This window comes from Bos grunniens, chromosome 19 (assembly GCF_055505025.1).
Source record: "Bos grunniens cultivar Pamir isolate PY7600 chromosome 19, Bosgru_T2T1.0, whole genome shotgun sequence".
In the NCBI taxonomy this organism is placed as follows: domain Eukaryota; kingdom Metazoa; phylum Chordata; class Mammalia; order Artiodactyla; family Bovidae; genus Bos; species Bos grunniens.
In genome coordinates this window covers 16,924,186-16,945,483 of record NC_141183.1, presented here as the reverse complement: position 1 = coordinate 16,945,483, position 21,298 = coordinate 16,924,186, and the positions used below count along the sequence as shown (strand labels likewise).

At 36.5% G+C, this 21,298-nt stretch overlaps 1 protein-coding gene across 1 annotated transcript in view; it reads left to right on the top strand.

Moving 5' to 3' along the window:
* EFCAB3 (EF-hand calcium binding domain 3) overlaps positions 1-21,298 on the top strand; it is a 467,300-nt gene that overhangs the window by 62,012 nt on the left and 383,990 nt on the right. Inside the window, exons 11-14 of the mRNA XM_086357127.1 lie at positions 5,124-5,615; positions 9,110-9,247; positions 11,117-11,188; positions 19,636-19,779. Coding sequence (XP_086213253.1) covers positions 5,124-5,615; positions 9,110-9,247; positions 11,117-11,188; positions 19,636-19,779 — 846 coding nt within the window. The remainder of the gene's footprint in view (positions 1-5,123; positions 5,616-9,109; positions 9,248-11,116; positions 11,189-19,635; positions 19,780-21,298) is intronic.

Sequence of the window (21,298 nt, the reverse complement as noted above, 5' to 3'; positions counted from 1 at the left end):
AATTATATATATTAAATATATATATTAATTATATCAGATATAGGTAACCATGTTATTTCTTTTCTATTTTTTCCTCTCTTTTCCAACCTTTTCTACCTTCTTTTTTGGAAGTTTTTAAAAAATTCTTTAAAAAAATTTACCTATATATTTTTTTACCATATGTCTGCATTTTTCAGCAATTATTCTAAGGATTATAACATACATATTTAACCTTCAATTTAGTCAGTCAGTTCAGTCCCTCAGTCATGTCCGACTCTTTGCAACCCCATGGACTGCAGCACGCCAGGCTTCCCTGTCCACCGACTCCTGGAGCTTACTCAAACTCATGTCCATCGAGTCGGTGATGCCATCCAACCATCTCATCCTCTGTTGTCCCCTTCTCCTCCTGCCTTCAGTCTTTCCCAGCATTAGGCTCTTTTCCAATGAGTCAGTTCTTTGCATCAGGTGGCCAAATTATTGGAGTTTCAGCTTTAGCATCAGTCCTTCCGATGAATATTCAGGACTGATTTCCTTTAGGATTGACTAGTTGGATCTCCTTACAGTCCAAGGGACCCTCAAGAGTCTTCTCCAACACCACAGTTCAAAAGCATCAATTCTTCTGTGCTCAGCTTTCTTTATAGTCCAACTCTCACATCCATACTTAACTACTGGGAAAACCATAGCTTTGACTAGATGGACCTTTGTTGGCAAAGTAATGTCTCTGCTTTTTAACTTGCTAAGTTGGTCATTGCTTTTCTTCCAAGAAACAAGCGTCTTTTAATTTCATGGCTGCAATCACCAGCTGCAGTGATTTTGGAGCCCAAGAAAATAAAGTCTGTCACTGTTTCCATTATTTCCCCATCTATTTGCCATGAAGTGATGGGACTGGATGCCATGATCTTAGTTTTCTGAATGTTGAGTTTTAAGCCAACTTTTTCACTTTCCTCTTTCACTTTCATCAAGAGGCTCTTTAGTTCTTTGCTTTCGCAATAAGGGTGGTGTCTGTGCATATCTGAGATTATTGATATTTCTCCCGGCAGTCCTGATTCCAGCTTGTGCTTCATCCAGCCTGGCATTTCACATGATGTACTCTGCATATAAGTTAAATAAGCAGGGTATCTTTATTTAACCTTAAAGTATATGGAAATAAATATTTTACCACTTTCAAGTAAAATATAGAAATTTTACCAATGTGTAGGTCTTTTTACCTTCTGATTTTATGTTCTGATTTTCTTATGTATTACAACTACATTCTTGGAAAGCATACCAGATAATATAATGTTTCGCTTTCAATGATTAAACATATTTTAAACTACCAAGAGGAGAGGAATAGTCATATTTAACCAAATTTTTGCCATTATATATTTTTCTTCTTTCATATTGACGCTTACATGTCTTTTGAATATCATGCTTTTAATAATTTCAAAGGATTAAGCTTCTGTATGAAAAACTTCTTTTAATCATTTTTTTAAAAGAGCAGATCTACTAAAAATGAATTAGCTTTATTTTTCTTCATCTGAGAATATCTTTATTTTCTCTACTTTCTGAAGGATATTTTTATTGGATATAGGATTCTGAGTTGACAGTTATTTTCTTTTAACATTTTAAAATGTTGTTCTTTTTACTTTTGACTTCCACAGTTTCTGAAAAGAAACCTGATGTTATCCAAATAATAAAATACACTGTTTTTCTCTGACTGCTTTCAAGATACTTTCTTTTTTCTTTAGTTTTTAGCCATTTGATTATGATGCTTTGGGAGTGTGTTTTTTTGAGTTTATCCTTTTGGGGTTCACTGAACTTCTTGGATCTATCTTGTCAAACTTGCAATCTTCTGTCATTGTAACTTCAAGTATTTGTTCTGCACCACATTTTCTCCCCTGCCTTCTTGAGACTGCAAAGACACAAATGTTAGCCCTCTTTGATGTTGTCACACAGATCCTTGACACTTTGTTAATCTTGTTTTCATTCTTATTTACCTCTACTGTTTAAATTGAATAATTTCAACTAATGTGCCTTCAGTTTCATAAACTATCCCTCTGACATCTCCATTATGTTGTTGAACCTATCTGATTAATTTTTTTTACTTTAATTATTATATTTTTAAGTTTTAAATTTCCAAATTTGGTTCTTCTTTATATCTTTTGTTTTCTGAGACTTTCTATCTTTCTGAGTGTTGGTTTTTTTTCACTGTAATTTGGAGCATTTTTTGAATAGATCCTTAGAAGTTTATTTATTTATTTGGCTGTGTTGGGTCTTAGTTGCAGCATGCAGGAGCTTCATTGCATCATGCAGGATCTTTCATTGTGGTGCATGGGCTCTCTAATTATGATGCTTAGGCTCAGTAGTTGTGGTACCTGGGCTTAGTTGCTCTGGTGTATGTGGGATCTTAGTTCTCAGGGATTGAACCTGTGTCCCCTGAATTGCAAGGCAGATTCTTAACCCCTGGACCACACCTGGGAGCTCCTTGCTTGAAAGTTTTTATAAGGCAATTTCAATGTCTTTTTCAACTTGGTCTTGACATCAGTTGCTTGTCTTTTCCCATGCAAACTGAGATTTTCTTTGTTCTTCACATGTGAAGTGGTTTTGAATTATATCTTGGACATTTTGAAGATTAAGTTGTGAGACTGTGGGTCTAAAATTCTTTGAAAATTCTATGGAAAATGTTGAAATCTAGTTTTGGCAGGAATTTGACTCAATTTGGTTTAGGCCACAAATTTCAATTAATTTTCTGTGTTTTTCAGTTTCAATATCAGTTTGTTTTTCATAGCCTTTGCAGTGCTATTCAAATCTGTGTGTCATCCAGAGCCAAAGTGGAACTTGGGTAGTGGTCTATCCTGAAGTTTAGTTCTCAGAGTCATGGTGTATTGTTTAGGGCCAAATTCATGCATGTGCAGATCAGGGGTGAGTGCAGGAGTTTATAAGCAGCTTTATGAGATCCTTTTCCTGAGCTACTCCCTCTCCACAATCTATTTAGTACTTTTTAATCTCTGAGAGCTCTCATTTTTGTTTCTCTAGCTGAAAACAGTGATTTACTTAACAACACTCTGCTACACAGTTCTATATCAATGCCCATGTCTAAGGCCAAGTGGCCAAAGGACACAGAGAGAATAAAAGCAACTTGCTAATATATTCCTCTACTTTTTTGAATATATAAAATATGCTAATAATTACTGTGTTAATGTATTTGTATGATAGTTTTATGAGCTCTTCCATTTCTGAACCAGTTTCTATCAATTGATTTTTCTGCTCATTGTGGCTTATATTTTCCTATTATTTTGGTTGCCTAGTAGTTTTTGATGGGATACGATACATTGTGAAGTTTATGTTATTTGCTGACTTTTGTAGCATTCCTTTAAATACTGTTGGATTTTGTCCTGATGCAGTTGAGTTACTTGGAATCAGTTAGGTCCTTTGGAAGCTTGTTTTCTAAAGTTTTTTAAGGGTGATCTCAGAGCAGCTTTTAATGCTAATTTAGCTCCACTACTAAGGTAGCATTCTTCAGATGATTCTACTAGATGTCCCATATATTATAAGATCTTTCTGCTTTGGTTGGTGAGATCATAAATTATTCTTAGGAATTGTTCTACCTATAATTTTCTGGTAATTCTTTCCTTGTTATTAGGTCATGCTCTCTCAGGTATGTACAGATCAGTACTCAGCCAAAGTGTCAAGCAGACCCCTTCACTGATCTCCAGAGCTCAGCAGTTCTGTTTTCTCTTTGCTCTCATATTCTAGCCTCTTTGGCCTTCCTAATCTCTTCTCTCTACTCATTCAGACCAGTGGGCTCTATTTAGGTTTTACTTTCCTGTGCTGTGGAAACTGTCCAGACAGTAAGCTAGTGCAGTGGTAGGGCTCAGCTCATTTGTTACCCTTCTTTAAAGGATTACTGTCCTATGCTACCTCTTGTCTGATGTCTGAAAATTGTTCTTTTTCACATATCTTGTCCAGTTTTTCAGTTGCTTAAAGTTGGAGGGTAAAGTTAGTTCCTATTATGATGTCTTGGCCAATAGCAGAAATGTCAAAGATTTTGTTTTTTTACCCTATTCCTTTTTGAGAGGTAGCACTTAGAGGTCAATGTCTTTATCTTCAAGGATTTCTAGACTTTTTATACATAAAACTAATAAAATGTTATATGTCAATTACAAAAAAAAAATAATAATAATAAAATAATTTTAAGTTTCTAAATTTTTAAAGGAGAAGACAATGGCACTCCACTCCAGTACTGTTGCCTGGGAAATCCCATGGATGGAGGAGCCTGGTAGGCTACAGTCCATGGGATCGCTAAGAGTCGGACACGACTGAATGACTTCACTTTTACTTTTCACTTAAAATCCAAACACTTTCCTTCAGTTGTTCATTGTAATACACCCTAAGCTAAGAAACTTTTTTTTTTCCTCTAAATGAAATGTCTTCATAATCAATGTTGTATTGCTACTCTATTAGAAGTCTCTTGTTTTCTTTGGTTTTATAGGAACTTGATGCTCTCATGGAATTATTTTGAGGGTCAAGTGTTATAACATTTGATATATTTTTAAATGTGTTATTCAAATGCAAGGTACTATTCTGAGCCATGGGATGGATTTTGTAAATGAAGCCCCAACTTGGATATTAATATTTTTATAAAAACTTTATTTTATGTATGAAGTTACTAACCTCCTGCAAATGCTGCAAATTTTTAAGAGGGTTATTATTTTACTGTCTTACTTTAGGAGAGTATCATTTTATTTATAAAGTGTTCTAACTTTTTAAATATTTAAAAATTTCCCTTTACAACTTCTTCATATTTCTGCACCCTCGTAACTAAGGGATTTGTATCTATATTGGTTTATTAGTCTATTATCTTTCTGAATTGGGAAAGAGTAAGGAATGAGAACCATGTACTTCAGTAGGCTTTTGCTTTAGATTCAGTGTTGCTATGAATAGTGTTGGATGGAAGTATTTAACTATATTAAACCAGTAGATTATATTTAACCTAGTCAATAGTTAACCTTTTGGTCATCAGCTGTATTAGTTATTAACTTCATCTGATGTATTTGAGCAAATGATAATGTCTTGAAAAGTTTTCATGAGGACGTAAGTATTGTTTTTAAAAGGCTTTACAAATTGTACAGGTAAATGAATTAATGGATGTTTCTTTTGCTTAGCAATTATGGAAGGAACAGCCTTGGATGAAGCTACTTCAAGAAAGTTATCAAATGTGTCAGGATGCTATCCACAATATAGGAAGAAAAGCATTTTATCTTCTGGACTGTCTGAATCATCATTATTCCAAAAGTCAAATACAAAGAGCCTCCAAAATCATAAAATTATGAGTGAGAATGATGACTATGAATTTAAAAGACCAAAAAATATTTTGCAAATAAGAAAATTCCAGGATGAGATTGATAGCAGTGATATAGAATTCCAGGAACCATATTCAAAGGATGGCATGAACTTTAAGAAAAGTTCAGAGAAAGTTGAAATTCATGACTCAAAGTCTAAACCACAAGACTTGAAGCATGTTTCAGGCCTCAAAAAGTCCCTGGATAAAAGTGATATTTTTAGTATCCCAAAACTTCAGAAGCCAGCTGTGAGAAGGAGCTCTAGTCTTCTAAAACAAGTTTCATCTAAGGAAAAAACTGCAATTAATGCTCTGGGTCAGTATCATATATGTAAGACAACATCTGGGCCCTTTAGTTATTATAGATATGAGCTGAAGTAAGCAATTATTAGATAGTTGTAGGCATTTCAATTGTCAATACTCTGGATAACCATCACTTTTGGAATTCAGGCCAGGGATACAATACTGTGGTTTTGATAGCAGTTCCTTTCCAGATGCTCCCTTTTTAGGGGGAGCATGAGTTTGAGTGAACTCCGGGAGTTGGTGATGGACAGGGAGGCCTGGCGTGCTGCAATTCATGGGGTCGCAAAGAGTCGGACACAACTGAGCGACTGAACTGAACTGAACTGAACTTGGGCTGAGAAGTTTATTCAGTGATTAATTGGAATCACTCAAGTTCAGAGGATGAGATGGTTGGATGGCATCACTGACTCAATGGACATGAGTTTGAGTAAATTCCAGGAGATGGTGAAGGATAGGGAAGCCTGGTGTGCTGCAGTCTGTGGGGTTGCAGAGAGCCAGACATGACTTAGCAACTGAACAAGTTCCCGAGAAAGTAGAGGGCCAATTTTCCTTTGGAAATGCTTTTTTTTTGGTCATTTATTTAACCAATTATATATGAAGTCTATGTGAAATTTTTGCTCAGAGTTCCATAATTTAAATTTAGGATATCCATAGTACTTCAGGTATTCTTTTTTTTTTTTTTTAATTTTAATTGGAAGGTAATTACAATATTGTGATTTTTTTGCCATACATTCACATGAATCAGCCATGGGTGTACAGTGTGTTCCCATCCTGAATCCCCCTCCCACCTCCCTCCCCATCCCATCCCTCAGGGTCATCCCAGTGCACTAGCCCTGAGCACCCTGTCTCATGAATCGAACCTGGACTGGAGATCTGTTTCACACATGATAATATACATGTTTCAATGCTATTCTCTCAAATCATCCCACCCTCGCCTTCTCCCAGAGTCCAAAAGTCTGTTCTTTACATCTGTGTCTCTTTTGCTGTCTTGCATATATGGTCATCATTACCATCTTTCTAAATTCCCTATATATGCATTAATGTACTGTATTGGTGTTTTTCTTTCTGACTTACTTCACTCTGTATAATAGGCTCCAGTTTCATCCACCTCATTAGAACTGATTCAAATGCATTCTTTTTAATAGCTGAGTAATATTCCATTGTGTATATGTACCACAACTTTCTTATCCATTTGTCTGCTGATGGGCATCAATTTGCTTCCATGTCCTGGCTATTGTAAACAGTGCTGTGATGAACATTGGGGTATACGTGTCTCTTTCAGTTCTGGTTTCCTCCGTGTGTATGCCCAGCAGTGGGATTGCTGGGTTGTATGGCAGTTCTATTTCCAGATTTTTAAGGAATCTCCGCACTGTTCAGGTATTATTTCTTATGGATGTGGGAATATTAAGAGAAAATAATTAATAGTATACATCTCAGATCCCTAAGTCTTTATGATATTCCTCAAAGATGAGCAGTGACTTCCCAGCCAGAGTATGTTTTTCTCTTATGTACTACTTATATCATGGAAGTATTGTGTATGTGCATGCATGCTTAGTCACTTCAGTCATGTCCAACTCTTTGCAACACTATGGACCATAACCCCCCAGGCTTCTCTGTCCATGGGCTTCTCCAAGGAAGAATGCTGGAGTGGGTTGCCATGTCCTTCTCCAGGGACATATTGTGTAAGGAACCCACTTAAACACTCCTTTCTATAGACCTCAGCTGGAGTTAATTTATATTTGTTTTATTTCAAGAAATTTACCAGCCTTTAAAAATTATATTTAGTACTGACTGTAGTTGTTAAGATGAACGCTTTGTGAATCATTAGTGATTCTTATTCCCTGGTGGCTCAGATGTTAACAAATCTGCCTGCAGTGCAGGAGACCTGGGTTCAATCCCTGGGTCAAAAAGATCCCCTGGAGAAGGGAATGGCAACCCACTCCAGTATTCTTGCTTGGAGAATCCATGGACAGAGGAGTCTGGTGGGCTACCATCCACAGGGTCGCAAAGAGTTGAACATGATGGAGCGACTAACACACACACATGCATGCTTCTAATAACTCAGTTGAAAAAGGAGTGTTATCTATTAAGGAGGCATAAAGATGTTTATTCCGATTCCTTTACTGATGCACTGCTTTTATGCCATGCCTTATTTCTGTCTCTGAGTTTTCTTGTATTTCATTAAGAATTAAAGCTCTGATTAAGGGAATAATGGAGTAGCAGGCATTTAGCCAGTGGGTAGAACAGGATTGTGGTAGAAAGTGGTTATCTACCTTGCTGGTATCACTAAAATCAAATGATTTCACCTACCACTGTCATACTTAGCATTCTCTATTTGGAAAAGGATAAAATAGTTTATCTCATACAACTTCTCCAAATAAACTGATGATGATTGAGCATCTGTGAAATGTGACTGCCACTTGATTTACATTTAAAAAACATTTAACATTTTTCATTATTAAATAATTTTAAATTCATAAGAATTACACAGAAATGAAAACATTTCTACATACTCTTCATCTAATGTTCTGACCTATTAATATCTTATATAACCACAGTATAACAAAAAACTGGAAAATTAACACTGATTCAACAATATTTACTAATATAGGACCTTATTAAAAATTTGACTGTTTTTCTATGAATGTCCTGTTTCTGATCCAGAATCTCATTCAGGACCACATGTTACACTTAGTTGTCATGTGTCCTAGTCTCCTTCAATCTGGGATGGTTTTTCAATATTTCATGACCTTGATACTTTGGAAGAGCATTGACTAGTTGTTTTGTGTAGTGTCCCTCTACACAAAAGGGTTTTTGTATTTGGGTTTTCTTGTATTTCTTCATGAATAAATTCAGGGTATACATTTTTGCCAGGATACAACAGAGGTGATATTTTTCCCATTTCAGTACATTATATTAGGAAGCTCATTACGGTCATGTGTGTCTGCTAGAATTTTATAATTTTGAAGGTTGTGAACTGAAAAATGGTAGGTAAAGTGATAGGATGGGAGAGAACTCTCAATTTTTGTCTGAAATCTTGAAATTTAAACATGACACATTGATGTTTTGATCTCTTGGACTCCTTCATTATATTTTAATCAGAAACAAGCTGCAGGGAATTCCTTGGCAGTCCAGTGGTTGGGACTCTGTGCTTTCACAGCTAAATGTCTGGGTTCAGTCCCTGTTTGGGGAATTAAGATCTACAAGCTGTGTGATATGCCCCCCCCACCAAACAAAGAATCAAACCTCATTGGCTGGGCCACTGGAACAGATTGATCCTCCAAACAAATAGTTTATAAATGTTCATAGAATTTCAAGACAGTTTTGTGTTTGAGCTGTAAGAGAAACATTAGGTATAATGTAAGATACAACATAAATATGAAGAGTTTTAAGGTGGTATTAAGTAAAACTTGATTTCTGATTATAAGAAAAAGACTTTAGCTGCCAGTTATTGCTAAGACACATAAATTATGTTGCTGAATAGTCTTCCACATTTTGTATATTTAGGAAATGTCTGTGAAACTATCAAAAAACTCCAAGAAAATTACATAGATGCAGAAGAACTTCAGTCCATTTTGCCTTCAATAGGAATTACTTTATCAGATAAAGAATTCAAGAAGATTGTGACTGAAACTGCTAGAAATGGTGAGAGACTGATAATATCAAACTTTTTGAAAAAAAATTAGATAGTTTTACATGATATTATTAAATGTTGGAGTAAGATCTCTCAACTGGGAATGGAATGGGTCATTCTAAAGAAGATTCAGAAAGAACAAACAAAAATTGGAAGTAGTTATATATAAAATAGGTAACTAATAAGGACCAACTGTATAGCACAGAGAACTTCACTCAGTACTCTGTAATGACCTATATGGGAAAATAATCTAAAAAAAGTGGATATATGTATTACTAATTCACCTTGCTGTAGAGCAAAAACTATTAATAACACAAGGTTGTAAATCAACTATACACCAGTATATACATATATTTTAAAATTGAGAGTAGTAAAAAATGATTTCTGGGAAATTTGATGTAATAGATTGATTTGGAGGGTCTAGGTAGGTCTTTTGTATTTCAGAATTCTTTCTGTAAGGTTCTTCATCACTAGTCCTAGCTGTGTCTTCTAGTGTGGGACAGATCCTGGGGAAAGCTTATCTAGTTATAGAAGAGAGGTTCAAGTAGCAAGACTGCGATACCCCAAAAGTTCAAAAATCTCTCAGTAAATAGCCTAGGGAGTCCAAGGAGAAATAATTGGAGATTCTAAAATGTAGAGGGAGTACTGTAGCTAGGAATTTAGGGCTAGTGATACTTAATCAAGGCAAGCAGTTATTAAATAGCATCTAGGAATAAAATAGCATATCTCACTCACCAGCCTAAGTTTAGGGCAGAGTTTGAGTTTCTAAGAAAGGTTTTTGTGTTAGAGAAGTTGCTTTATCATTAAGTAAGAATTTTCCACAGCAAAAGTTCAGTTGAAAAGAGGGCATAGGCAACATTTTGGGAAAAGACAGAAATAACATTAGAAGTGAATTAGACCCTGAGCAAAACTGTTAGGTAAGGCAAATAAGAAAGAAGGTTTGATTTTTAAAAAAAAATCTAAGGAGTAGAGATCAGAGTAAATGGTTACCAGGGGTAAGTGTTGGGGGTGGAACAAAATGGGTAAAAGGGATCAATTGTATGATAACAGATGGAAACTACATTTTTGGTAGTGAGCACAGTGTAGCGTATATTGAGGTAGAAATATACATGTAATGCTGTAGATGAATATTACCTTAATACAAAATAAATTTTAAAAAATCTAAAGGGTAGAAGCCACTAAATTTTTTCAGCCTTTTTTCTGATTATCAGGATTAGTATGAACACTGTGGAAGGTTTGTACCTAAAATAGGTGTTGTTTGGACTAGCTGGATACTGGGGGTAGGGATTGGGGATATGTGGGTCTGTTAGGGCTGGTTAGCATTGTCAAGGTATCAGTGGATAGCATATTGGTTGACTGGGTTTTCATAATTATGTGAAATAGACTCATTAGCTTTCTCATGGTCCATCTCTTTGGGCACCTTTCCTTTTTCCTGTATCTATCAAGAACTGAGTACGTAACCCTGTCCTTTGCACTTTATAATAAACATTGAAAAAGCAGGGACTGTGTCTTACTTACTTTGGTGTCCTTGGTGCCTAGCATAGTTCTTGGCACTAATATACTCTCAGTGATTGTTGAAATGAAATGAACAGACCTAATTTAGAAAGACTCATCTAGGGAGACAGGCTATGTAGAAGAAATAAGCTGATGATTAAGTGAAGGTAAGTATTTTTTTTCATAGTTGTATTAAAATGTGAATTTGCCTTTTACACAAAAGTATGGCAACCCACTCCAGTGTTCTCGCCTGGAGAATCCTAGGGACGGGAGAGCCTGGTGGGCTGCTGTCTATGGGGTGGCACAGAGTTGGACACGACTGAAGTGACTTAGCAGCAGCAGCAGCAGCATAATAGAATGTATCATCTCAACTTTTTATTTTACAGAAAACAGAATGGTGAAATTAGATGACTTTGTGAGTGCTGTCTCTAAAGAGCAAAATCTTCCTGAATATGATGGTAGGTAGGAAGTTTATTTTAAAGTCATTTGAGGAAAGAGCAGTTAGGTTGAGGAGAATTAGGTTCAATGAACTGAATTTGCTTTTTTATGTACTAATAATTACAAAACCTTTAACAAGCCATTGGCAGTTTTTTAAAAACTTTACGTATCATGGTACTAAGAATTAACTTGCTTACTTCACAGAATTGTTATGTGGATTTTATGAACTGGAGAGTGCTATACCCATGTACAGTAATGATAATGATAATGAGGTCAAATAGGTAATTAGCTCCATTATTAGCTATTGATGAATGATTTACTTTTTTAAGGAGGAACTTGTTTGAATCAAATACTTTGGTTTATCTTTGTTTTAGAACATTAAAAAAGAAACAGTTCTATTGAGGTAAAATTTACATACATAGAATCTCCCATGCACTGATTTACAAATTTATAGTCACACCACAATCTAGTTTTTTATTATTTGCAATATTTTAATGTTTTATATAAATAATTAATTTTTTTCTGTGAGATTAAAAAGCAATGAAAGTTATGAAGGCATGCTGTTTTATTTCCTTCTGTTTATTCATATGCTTAAAAAGAAGTTAACTTTCTGTCTCTCCTTAAAGACTTCTCAGATAAGAAAAAATTAATCCAAAGGAAGAAACTTCCTTTTATACCTAGATGAAGAATCTCATGTTAAAAGCTATATTATCATTTGTCATTTCTGGTTAATGTAAGTGCTTAAATCTCTGGATTCCTTCAAGATGCTAGTAGTAAATCGGTTTCTTGAATGCTTCACCATGCAATCATTCATTCACAAATTCAATCATTCTTTCATTGCTATTTTGTGAAGTAGTGTCTGTCTTGGTCATAGCTGACTCTTTGCTCTGGGTCTTTGTTGTGGTGCACAGGCTTTTTTTAGTTGTGACGAGTGGGCTTTTGTTGTGGCGCATAGGCTTTTTCTAGTTGCAGTGCACGTGGGTTTAGTTGCTCCACAGCATATGGGATCTTAGTTCCCTGACCAGGGATTGAACCTGTATCTCCTGCACTGGAAGGCAGATTCTTAGCCACTGGACCACCAGGCAAGTCTCACCATCTTACCAATTTTTAAATGTACATTTCAGTAATTTTAGTTTTAAGTGCATTCACATTGTTGTGCAACCAATCTCCAGAGCTTTTTATCTTACAAAATTGAAACTCTTATCAGTTCAGTTCAGTTCAGTTGCTGAGTCGTGTCCGACTCTTTGCAACCCCATGGACTGCAGCATGCCAGGCTTCCCTGTCCATCACTGTCTCCTGGCATTTGCCTCCCTGTCCATCACCAATTCCCAGAGTTTACTCACTCATGTCCATCGAGTCAGTGATGTCATCCAACCATCTCATCCTCTGTTGTCCCCTTCTCCTCCTGCCTTCAATCTTTCCCAACATCAGGGTCTTTTCAAATCAATCAGTTCTTTGCATCAGGTGGCAAAGTGTATTGGAGTTTCAGCTTCAGCATCAGTCCTTCCAATGAATATTCAGAACTGATTTCCTTTAGGATGGACTGGTTGGATCACCTTGCAGTCCAAGGGACTCTCAAGAGTCTTCTCCAGCACCACAGTTCAAAAGCATCAATTCTTTGGTGCTCAGCTTTCTTTATAGTCCAACTCTTACATCCATACATGACTACTGGAAAAACCAGAGCTTTTACCAGATGGACCTTTGTTGGCAAAGTAATATCTCTGCTTTTTAATACGTTGTCTAGGTTGGTCATAACTTTTCTTCCAAGAATCAAGTGTCTTTTAATTTCATGGCTGCAGTCACCATCTGCAGTGATTTTGGAGCCCCGCCACCCAAATAAAGTCTGTCACTGTTTCCATTGTTTCTCCATCTATTTGCCATGAAGTGATGGGACCAGATGCCATGATCTTAGTTTTCTGAATGTTGAGTTTTAAGCCAACTTTTTCACTCTCCTCTTTCACTTTCATCAAGAGGCTCTTTAGTTCTTCTTCGCTTTCTGCCGTAAGGGTGGTAACATCTGCACATCTGGGGTTATTGATATTTCTCCCAGCAATCTTGATTCCAGCTTGTGCTTAATCTGTATACCAGTTATATCTATATACCAGTTAAATAAAAATTACCCATCCTTGACCCTCCATCTCTGGAAATCATCATTCTACAATACTTTCTGTGAATTTGTTCACTTGAGATACCCTAGTAGAATCATACAGCATTTGTCTTTCTGTGACTGGCTTATTTTGTTTATCATAATGCCCTCAAGATCTGTGTTGTAGCATGTATCAGAATTTCCTTCCTTTTTCATGTTGAATAATATTCCCCTGTGGACCTAACAGAAGCAGAAGATTTTTTTTTTAATTTAATTTTATTTTTAAACTTTATAATATTGTATTAGTTTTGCCAAATATCGAAATGAATCCGCCACAGGTATACCTGTGTTCCTCATCCTGAACCCTCCTCCCTCCTCCCTCCCCATACCCTCCTTCTGGGTCATCCCAGTGCACCAGCCCCAAGCATTCAGTATCGTGCATCAAACCTGGACTGGCGACTCATCTCATACATGATATTATACATGTTTCAATGCCATTCTCCCAAATCTCCCCACCCTCTCCCTCCCCCACAGAGTCCGTAAGACTGATCTATATATCAGTGTCTCTTTTGCTATCTCGTACACAGGGTTATTGTTACCATCTTTCTAAATTCCATATATATGCGTTAGTATACTGTATTGGTGTTTTTCTTTCTGGCTTACTTCACTCTGTATAATAGGCTCCAGTTTCATCCACCTCATTAGAAGTGATTCAAATGTATTCTTTTTAATGGCTGAGTAATACTCCATTGTGTATATGTACCACAGCTTTCTTATCCATTCATCTGCTGATGGGCATCTAGGTTGCTTCCATGTCCTGGCTATTATAAACAGTGCTGCGATGAACATTGGGGTACACGTGTCTCTTTCCCTTCTGGTTTCCTCAGTGTGTATGCCCAGCAGTGGGATTGCTGGATCATAAGGCAGTTCTATTTCCAGTTTTTTAAGGAATCTCCACACTGTTCTCCATAGTGGCTGTACTGGTTTGCATTCCCACCAACAGTGTAAGAGGGTTCCCTTTTCTCCACACCCTCTCCAGCATATATTGCTTGTAGACTTTTGGATTGCAGCCATTCTGACTGGCGTGAAATGGTACCTCATAGTGGTTTTGATTTGCATTTCTCTGATAATGAGTGATGTTGAGCATCTTTTCATGTGTTTGTTAGCCATCTGTATGTCTTCTTGGGAGAAATGTCTATTTAGTTCTTTGGCCCATTTTTTGATTGGGTCGTTTATTTTTCTGGAGTTGAGCTGTAAGAGTTGCTTGTATATTTTTGAGATTAGTTGTTTGTCAGTTGCTTCATTTGCTATTATTTTCTCCCATTCTGAAGGCTGCCTTTTCACCTTGCTAATAGTTTCCTTTGTTGTGCAGAAGCTTTTAAGTTTAATTAGGTCCCATTTGTTTATTTTTGCTTTTATTTCCAGTATTCTGGGAGGTGGGTCATAGAGGATCCTGCTGTGATGTATGTCGGAGAGTGTTTTGCCTATGTTCTCCTCTAGGAGTTTTATAGTTTCTGATCTTACACTGAGATGTTTAATCCATTTTGAGTTTATTTTTGTGTATGGTGTTAGAAAGTGTTCTAGTTTCATTCTTTTACAAGTGGTTGACCAGATTTCCCAGCACCACTTGTTAAAGAGATTGTCTTTTCTCCATTGTATATTCTTGCCTCCTTTGTCAAAGAAAAGGTGTCCATATGTGCGTGGATTTATCTCTGGGCTTTCTATTTTGTTCCATTGATCAATATTTCTGTCTTTGTGCCAGTACCATACTGTCTTGATAACTGTGGCTTTGTAATAGAGCCTGAAGTCAGGTAGGTTGATTCCTCCAGTTCCATTCTTCTTTCTCAAGATAGCTTTGGCTATTCAAGGTTTTTTGTATTTCCATACAAATTGTGACAGAAGCAGAAGATATTAAGAAGAGATGGCAAGAATACACAGAAGAACTGTACAAAAAAGATCTTCACAACCCAGATAATCACGATGGTGTGATCACTGACCTAGAGCCAGACATCCTGGAATGTGAAGTCAAGTGGGCCTTAGAAAGCATCACTACGAACAAAGCTAGTGGAGGTCATGGAATTCCAGTTGAGCTATTCCAAATCCTGGAAGATGATGCTGTGAAAGTGCTGCACTCAACATGCCAGCAAATTTGGAAAACTCAGCAGTGGCCACAGAACCGGAAAAGGTCAGTTTTCATTCCAATCCCAAAGAAAGGCAATGCCAAAGAATGCTCCAACTACCGCACAATTGCACTCATCTCACACGCTAGTAAAGTAATGCTCAAAATTCTCCAAACCAGGCTTCAGCAGTACGTGAACGGTGAACTTCCTGATGTTCAAGCTGGTTTTAGAAAAGGCAGAGGAACCAGAGATCAAATTGCCAACATCTGCTGGATCATAGAAAAAGCAAGAGAGTTCCAGGAAAACATCTATTTCTGCTTTATTGACTATGTCAAAGCCTTTGACTGTGTGGATCACAATAAACTGTGGAAAATTCTGAAAGAGATAGGAATACCAGACCACCTGATCTGCCTCTTGAGAAATGTGTATGCAGGTCAGGAAGCAACAGTTAGAACTGGACATGGAACAACAGACTGGTTCCAAATAGGAAAAGGAGTACGTCAAGGCTGTATATTGTCACCCTGTTTATTTAACTTACATGCAGAGTACATCATGAGAAACACTGGACTGGAAGAAACACAAGCTGGAATCAAGATTGCCGGGAGAAATATCAATAACCTCAGATATGCAGATGACACCACCCTTATGGCAGAAAGTGAAGAGGAACTCAAAAGCCTCTTGATGAAAGTGAAAGTGGAGAGTGAAAAAGTTGGCTTAAAGCTCAACATTCAGAAAACGAAGATCATGGCATCCGGTCCCACCACTTTATGGGAAATAGATGGGGAAACAGTGGAAACAGTGTCAGACTTTATTTTTCTGGGCTCCAAAATCACTACAGATGGTGACTGCAGCCATGAAATTAAAATACGCTTACTCCTTGGAAGGAAAGTTATGACCAACCTAGATAGCATATTCAAAAGCAGAGACATTACTTTGCCAACAAAGGTCCGTCTAGTCAAGGCTATGGTTTTTCCTGTGGTCATGTATGGATGTGAGAGTTGGACTGTGAAGAAGGCTGTGTGCCGAAGAATTGATGCTTTTGAACTGTGGTGTTGGAGAAGACTCTTGAAAGTCCCTTGGACTGCAAGGAGATCCAACCAGTCCATTCTAAAGGAGATCAGCCCTGGGATTTCTTTGGAAAGAATGATGCTAAAGCTGAAACTCCAGTACTTTGGCCACCTCATGCGAAGAGTTGACTCACTGGAAAAGACTCTCATGCTGGGAGGGATTGGGGGCAGGAGGAGAAGGGGACGACAGAGGATGAGATGGCCGGATGGCATCACTGACTCGATGGACGTGAGTCTCAGTGAACTCTGGGAGTAGGTGAGGGACAGGGAGGCCTGGCGTGCTGCGGTTCATGGGGTCGCAAAGAGTCGGACACAACTGAGCAACTGATCTGATTTGATCTGATACACCACATTTTGCTTATTCATTTGTCAGTGCACACATGTGTTTCTTCCACCACTTGGCTGTTGTGAATAGTACTACTATACAGATGGGAATGCAGATATCTCTTTAGGCTGCTACTTTGATTATTTTAGCTATATATCCAGAAGTAGACACAATCCAGTTTGTAACATTTCTATCAGTCCTGAAAATTCTCTCATGCCCATTTTAATTCATCTTCACCCAATCCCTAGACAACCACTAATTTGCTTTCAGGCTTTATGATTGGGCCTTTTTTTTTTTGACAGTTAATACAAATTAAATCATACAACATGTCTTTCATACTTGGCTTCCTTCATTTTGCATAATGTTTTTAAGGTTAATTCATGTTGCGGTAAGTATCAATAGTTCATTCCTTTTTATGGACAAATTCATATTACAGTTTATAGATATACTCTGTTTTGTTGATGGGTGGCAAGTTCATAGACATTTGACTTTTTCAATTTGTGACTTTTATCAGTAGTAATGAAATTAATATTTGCATACATGTCTTTCTATGGACATACGCTTTTATTTCTCATGGGTAAATCCCTAGGAGAAAGATTGTTAGTCTGTATAGTAAATTTATGTTTAGGTTTTTAACAAATTGCCAAACTGTTTTCCAAAGTAGCTATAACATTTTCTTTCTCAACAGCAATGTATAAAGATTCTAGTTTCTTCACACCTTTGTAAACGCTTGGTTTTTTAAAATTTTAACTGTTATAATAAGTGTCTAGTGATATCTTATTTTGCTTTTAATTTTCATTTCCCTAATGGCTAATAATGTTGAGTATTTTTGTATATGTTTGCTAGCCATTCAGGTGTCTTTGGTGAAATATATATTCAAATATTTTGCCCATTTTTAGAATTCCATTTTGATTTATCTATATTATTTTAGAATGTATCTCTTTTTGGTGGTTGCTTCAGGTATTTTATATATATATATATATATATAAAACTTATCACAGTCTACTGCTGTCATTATTTTACCAGTTCAAATGAAGTATAGAAATATTGTCTATCCTTATGTCCCTTTATCCTCCCATATGTATGATATAATTGTCTTAAATATATCCTTTACATATATTTAAAAGCATATTGGACAGTTTTATAATTTTTGCCTCAACCATCAAATGTGGTTTAAAAATTAAGAGAAGGAAAGCCTACTATATTTACCCATATTTTGGCTTACCACTTTTTATTTTTCCTTCCTGATACTCCAAAGTTCTTTGTTTTATCCTTTTCTTTCTGTTTAAACATCTTCCATTTAACCATTCATTGGTTTACTGTCAATAGATTCTCTTCATTTTCTTTCATCTGAGAACATCTTGATTTTCCTTTCATTCCTGAAGGATATTTTTTTTTCTAAGTATGAATTTGGGGTTGAAAGTTCTTTTCTTTCAGCACTTGAAAAATATGGTGCCACTTCTTTCTGGTGTCCATGGTTTCTGAGGGAAATCTTCATCAGTTTTTTCTCCCCCCTATAGGTAAGGTGTCATTTTTCTTTAACTACTTTAAAAATTTTTTCTCTGTGTTTAATTATGATGTGTCTTGACATGGATTTCTTTGGCTTTATCCTGTTTGAGTTTCACTTATTTTCTTGGATCTGTAGGTTCATATCTGTTGCTAAAAATTTGGAAATTGTTTAGCTGTTATTTCTTTGAGTACCTTTTTAGCCATGCTGTCTCTCTTTTCTTCTGAGACTCTGATTTTACAATGTTAGATCATTTTTTTATACAGCTACAGGTCCCTGAGACTCTCTTCTTTTTTATTTCAACCTATTTTCTTTGTGTTGTTCATTGAGTGATTTTTCTGTCTTTCAGTTCATTGATTCTTTCTTCTCTTTTCTCCAAATATTTCATACTGTGATTTTATAACTTATTAATATTCATATTATTAAAGATTCTGAAAATACTTTTCTTTTTCTTCTTTGTGAGTTATTTCTTTACACTCGTTTTAAAAGTGTCTATGAGAAACATTTGAAGATGAAATACTTTTTATAATTATTTGTGTTATACAAGGTGATTAGACATATTTGGATTATGCAGAAATATAAAGAAAAATATAAACAAAACCATAATCTAATTATCCAAAGAAAGTACAATTTACAAAAATTATAAAATTTTTTATTATCATCCTATACTAGTCATGATTAAACCAGGTTTAGTCATAATTAAACTACTTATGATTAAACTTAGTCGTGATTAGACCTCTTAAGAGAAATATTGCCTCTTTCACAGCCCCTGCCAAGGAGACATGTTTAACTTGTTATGTTTATTTTTTGTCTTCTCACCACACTTCAAAGCTAATTGGATCATATTTGACCTACTTTCAGTTGTTCAGTCACTCAGTCATGTCTGACTCTTTGCGAAACCATGGACTGCAGCACTCCAGCATGCTAGGGTTCCCTGTCCTTCACTAATCTCCCAGAGTTTGCTCAAACTCATGTCCATAAATTGATGATGCCATCCAACCATCTCATGCCTGTCACTCCCTTTTCCTCCTGCCTTCAATCTTTCCCAGCATCAGTGTCTTTTCCAGTAAGTCTGCTCTTTGCATTAGGTGGGCAAAGTATTGGAACTTTAGCATCAGTCCTTCCAATGAATATTCAGGCTTGATTTCCTTTAGGATTGAGTGGTGTGATCCCCTTGCTGTCCAAGGGATTCTCAAGGGTCTTCTTCAGAACCACAATTTGAAAGTATCAATTCTTTTCATATATAACATTTGTGAAATTTTTAGTATTTCGTTGATGTGTTAAAACCAAAATTCATCTTACTATTGGTGTTTTCTTTTTGACGTATATTTAATACTTATTTGCATACTGCTTTATTTTCAGTGTTGACTGATGTCGTTAAAGCTATTGATAAAATTAAAGATGAAAATATTGATTATGGGGATCTGAACACTTGTCTTCAAAATTTAGGAGTTTACCTTTCTAAGCCAGGATTTCAGAAGATCACAGAGTTGACTGAAGTTGGTGGTAAGTGACGTATTTTCAGGAAAACTGGGTTGATATATCTGAAAAGAGGATCAGTTTGCTATTCTTTTCCTCAGAGTGATGACTTTACAGTTTTTATTGGAAAAAAAGTCCATTAAAGTTAAGCCAATACAGAAAAGTACAAAAATACTAAAAAGTACAAGACTCTCAAAATCTCAGTGTCCAGAAATAAGCAGTCTTAAAAAGCCTCTTGATGAAAGTGAAGGAGGAGAGTGAAAAAGTTGGCTTAAAGCTCAACATTCAGAAAACTAAGATCGTGGCATGTGGTCCTATCACTTCATGGCAAATAGATGGGGAAACAGTGGAAACAGTGTCAGACTTTATTTTTTTGGGCTCCAAAATCACTGCAGATGGTGACTGCAGCCATGAAATTAAAAGACACTTACTCCTTGGAAGGGAAGTTATGACCAACCTAGATAACATATTAAAAAGCAGAGACATTACTTTGCCAACAAAGGTCCGTCTAGTCAGGGCTATGGTTTTTCCAGTGGTCATGTATGGATGTGAGAGTTGGACTGTGAAGAAGGCTGAGCACCAAAGAATTGATGCTTTTGAACTGTGGTGTTGGAGAAGACTCTTGAGAGTCCCTTGGACTGCAAGGAGATCCAACCAGTCCATTCTGAAGGAGATCAGTCCTGGGTGTTCATTGGGAAGGACTGATGCTGAAGTTGAAACTCCAGTGTTTTGGCCACCTCATGCAAAGGGTTGACTCATTGGAAAAGACCCTGATGCTGGGAGGGATTGGGGGCAGGAGGAGAAGGGGACGACAGAGGATGAGATGGCTGGATGGCATCACCGACTTGATGGACATGAGTTTGGGTAAACTCCAGGAGTTGGTGATGGACAGGGAGCCCTAGCATGCTGCGATTCATGGGGTCGCAGAGTCGGACATGACTGAGCAACTGAATTGAACTGAACTAACTGAATAGTTTTTCAGACATTTTTTCCCCCTAGGCAAAAATGTAAACAGAAGGTAGGGTTTGTGATTTTACTCTCTGATTGACACAAGTCAGGACTAAAGGCATGAAGGGGGGCAAAGAATGACTGTTTATTATGTCAAAGCCCACAGTGCATAATAAAGGTACCAATTCTTTTAGGTGCCCCTAGAACATAGCAGCAACTTTCCTAAAAAGAAAGGTTGAGAGTGAGGTAGAGGCGTGTATATGGTTATAGATAAAATAATAATGACCATGAGTTGATAATATTTGCATCTAGGGAGTGTACATGGTGCTCATTGCCATTTACTTTCTATTTTGAATGTATTTACAATTTTTCATAATAAAAAGTAAAAAGAAATAGAAACAAATCTACTGTAAGTTATATAAGACCTATGTGGATAAAATGATAAAACTTTTAAAAGACATTACAAATACCTAAATAAATGGTAATATACCCCATATCATGGATTCAGAGACCCAAGACTGTCAAATCTGATTAATGTTTATCCAAAACAATACTAATAAAACCCTAACTTTTTTGATGAGCTAATTCTAATATTTGT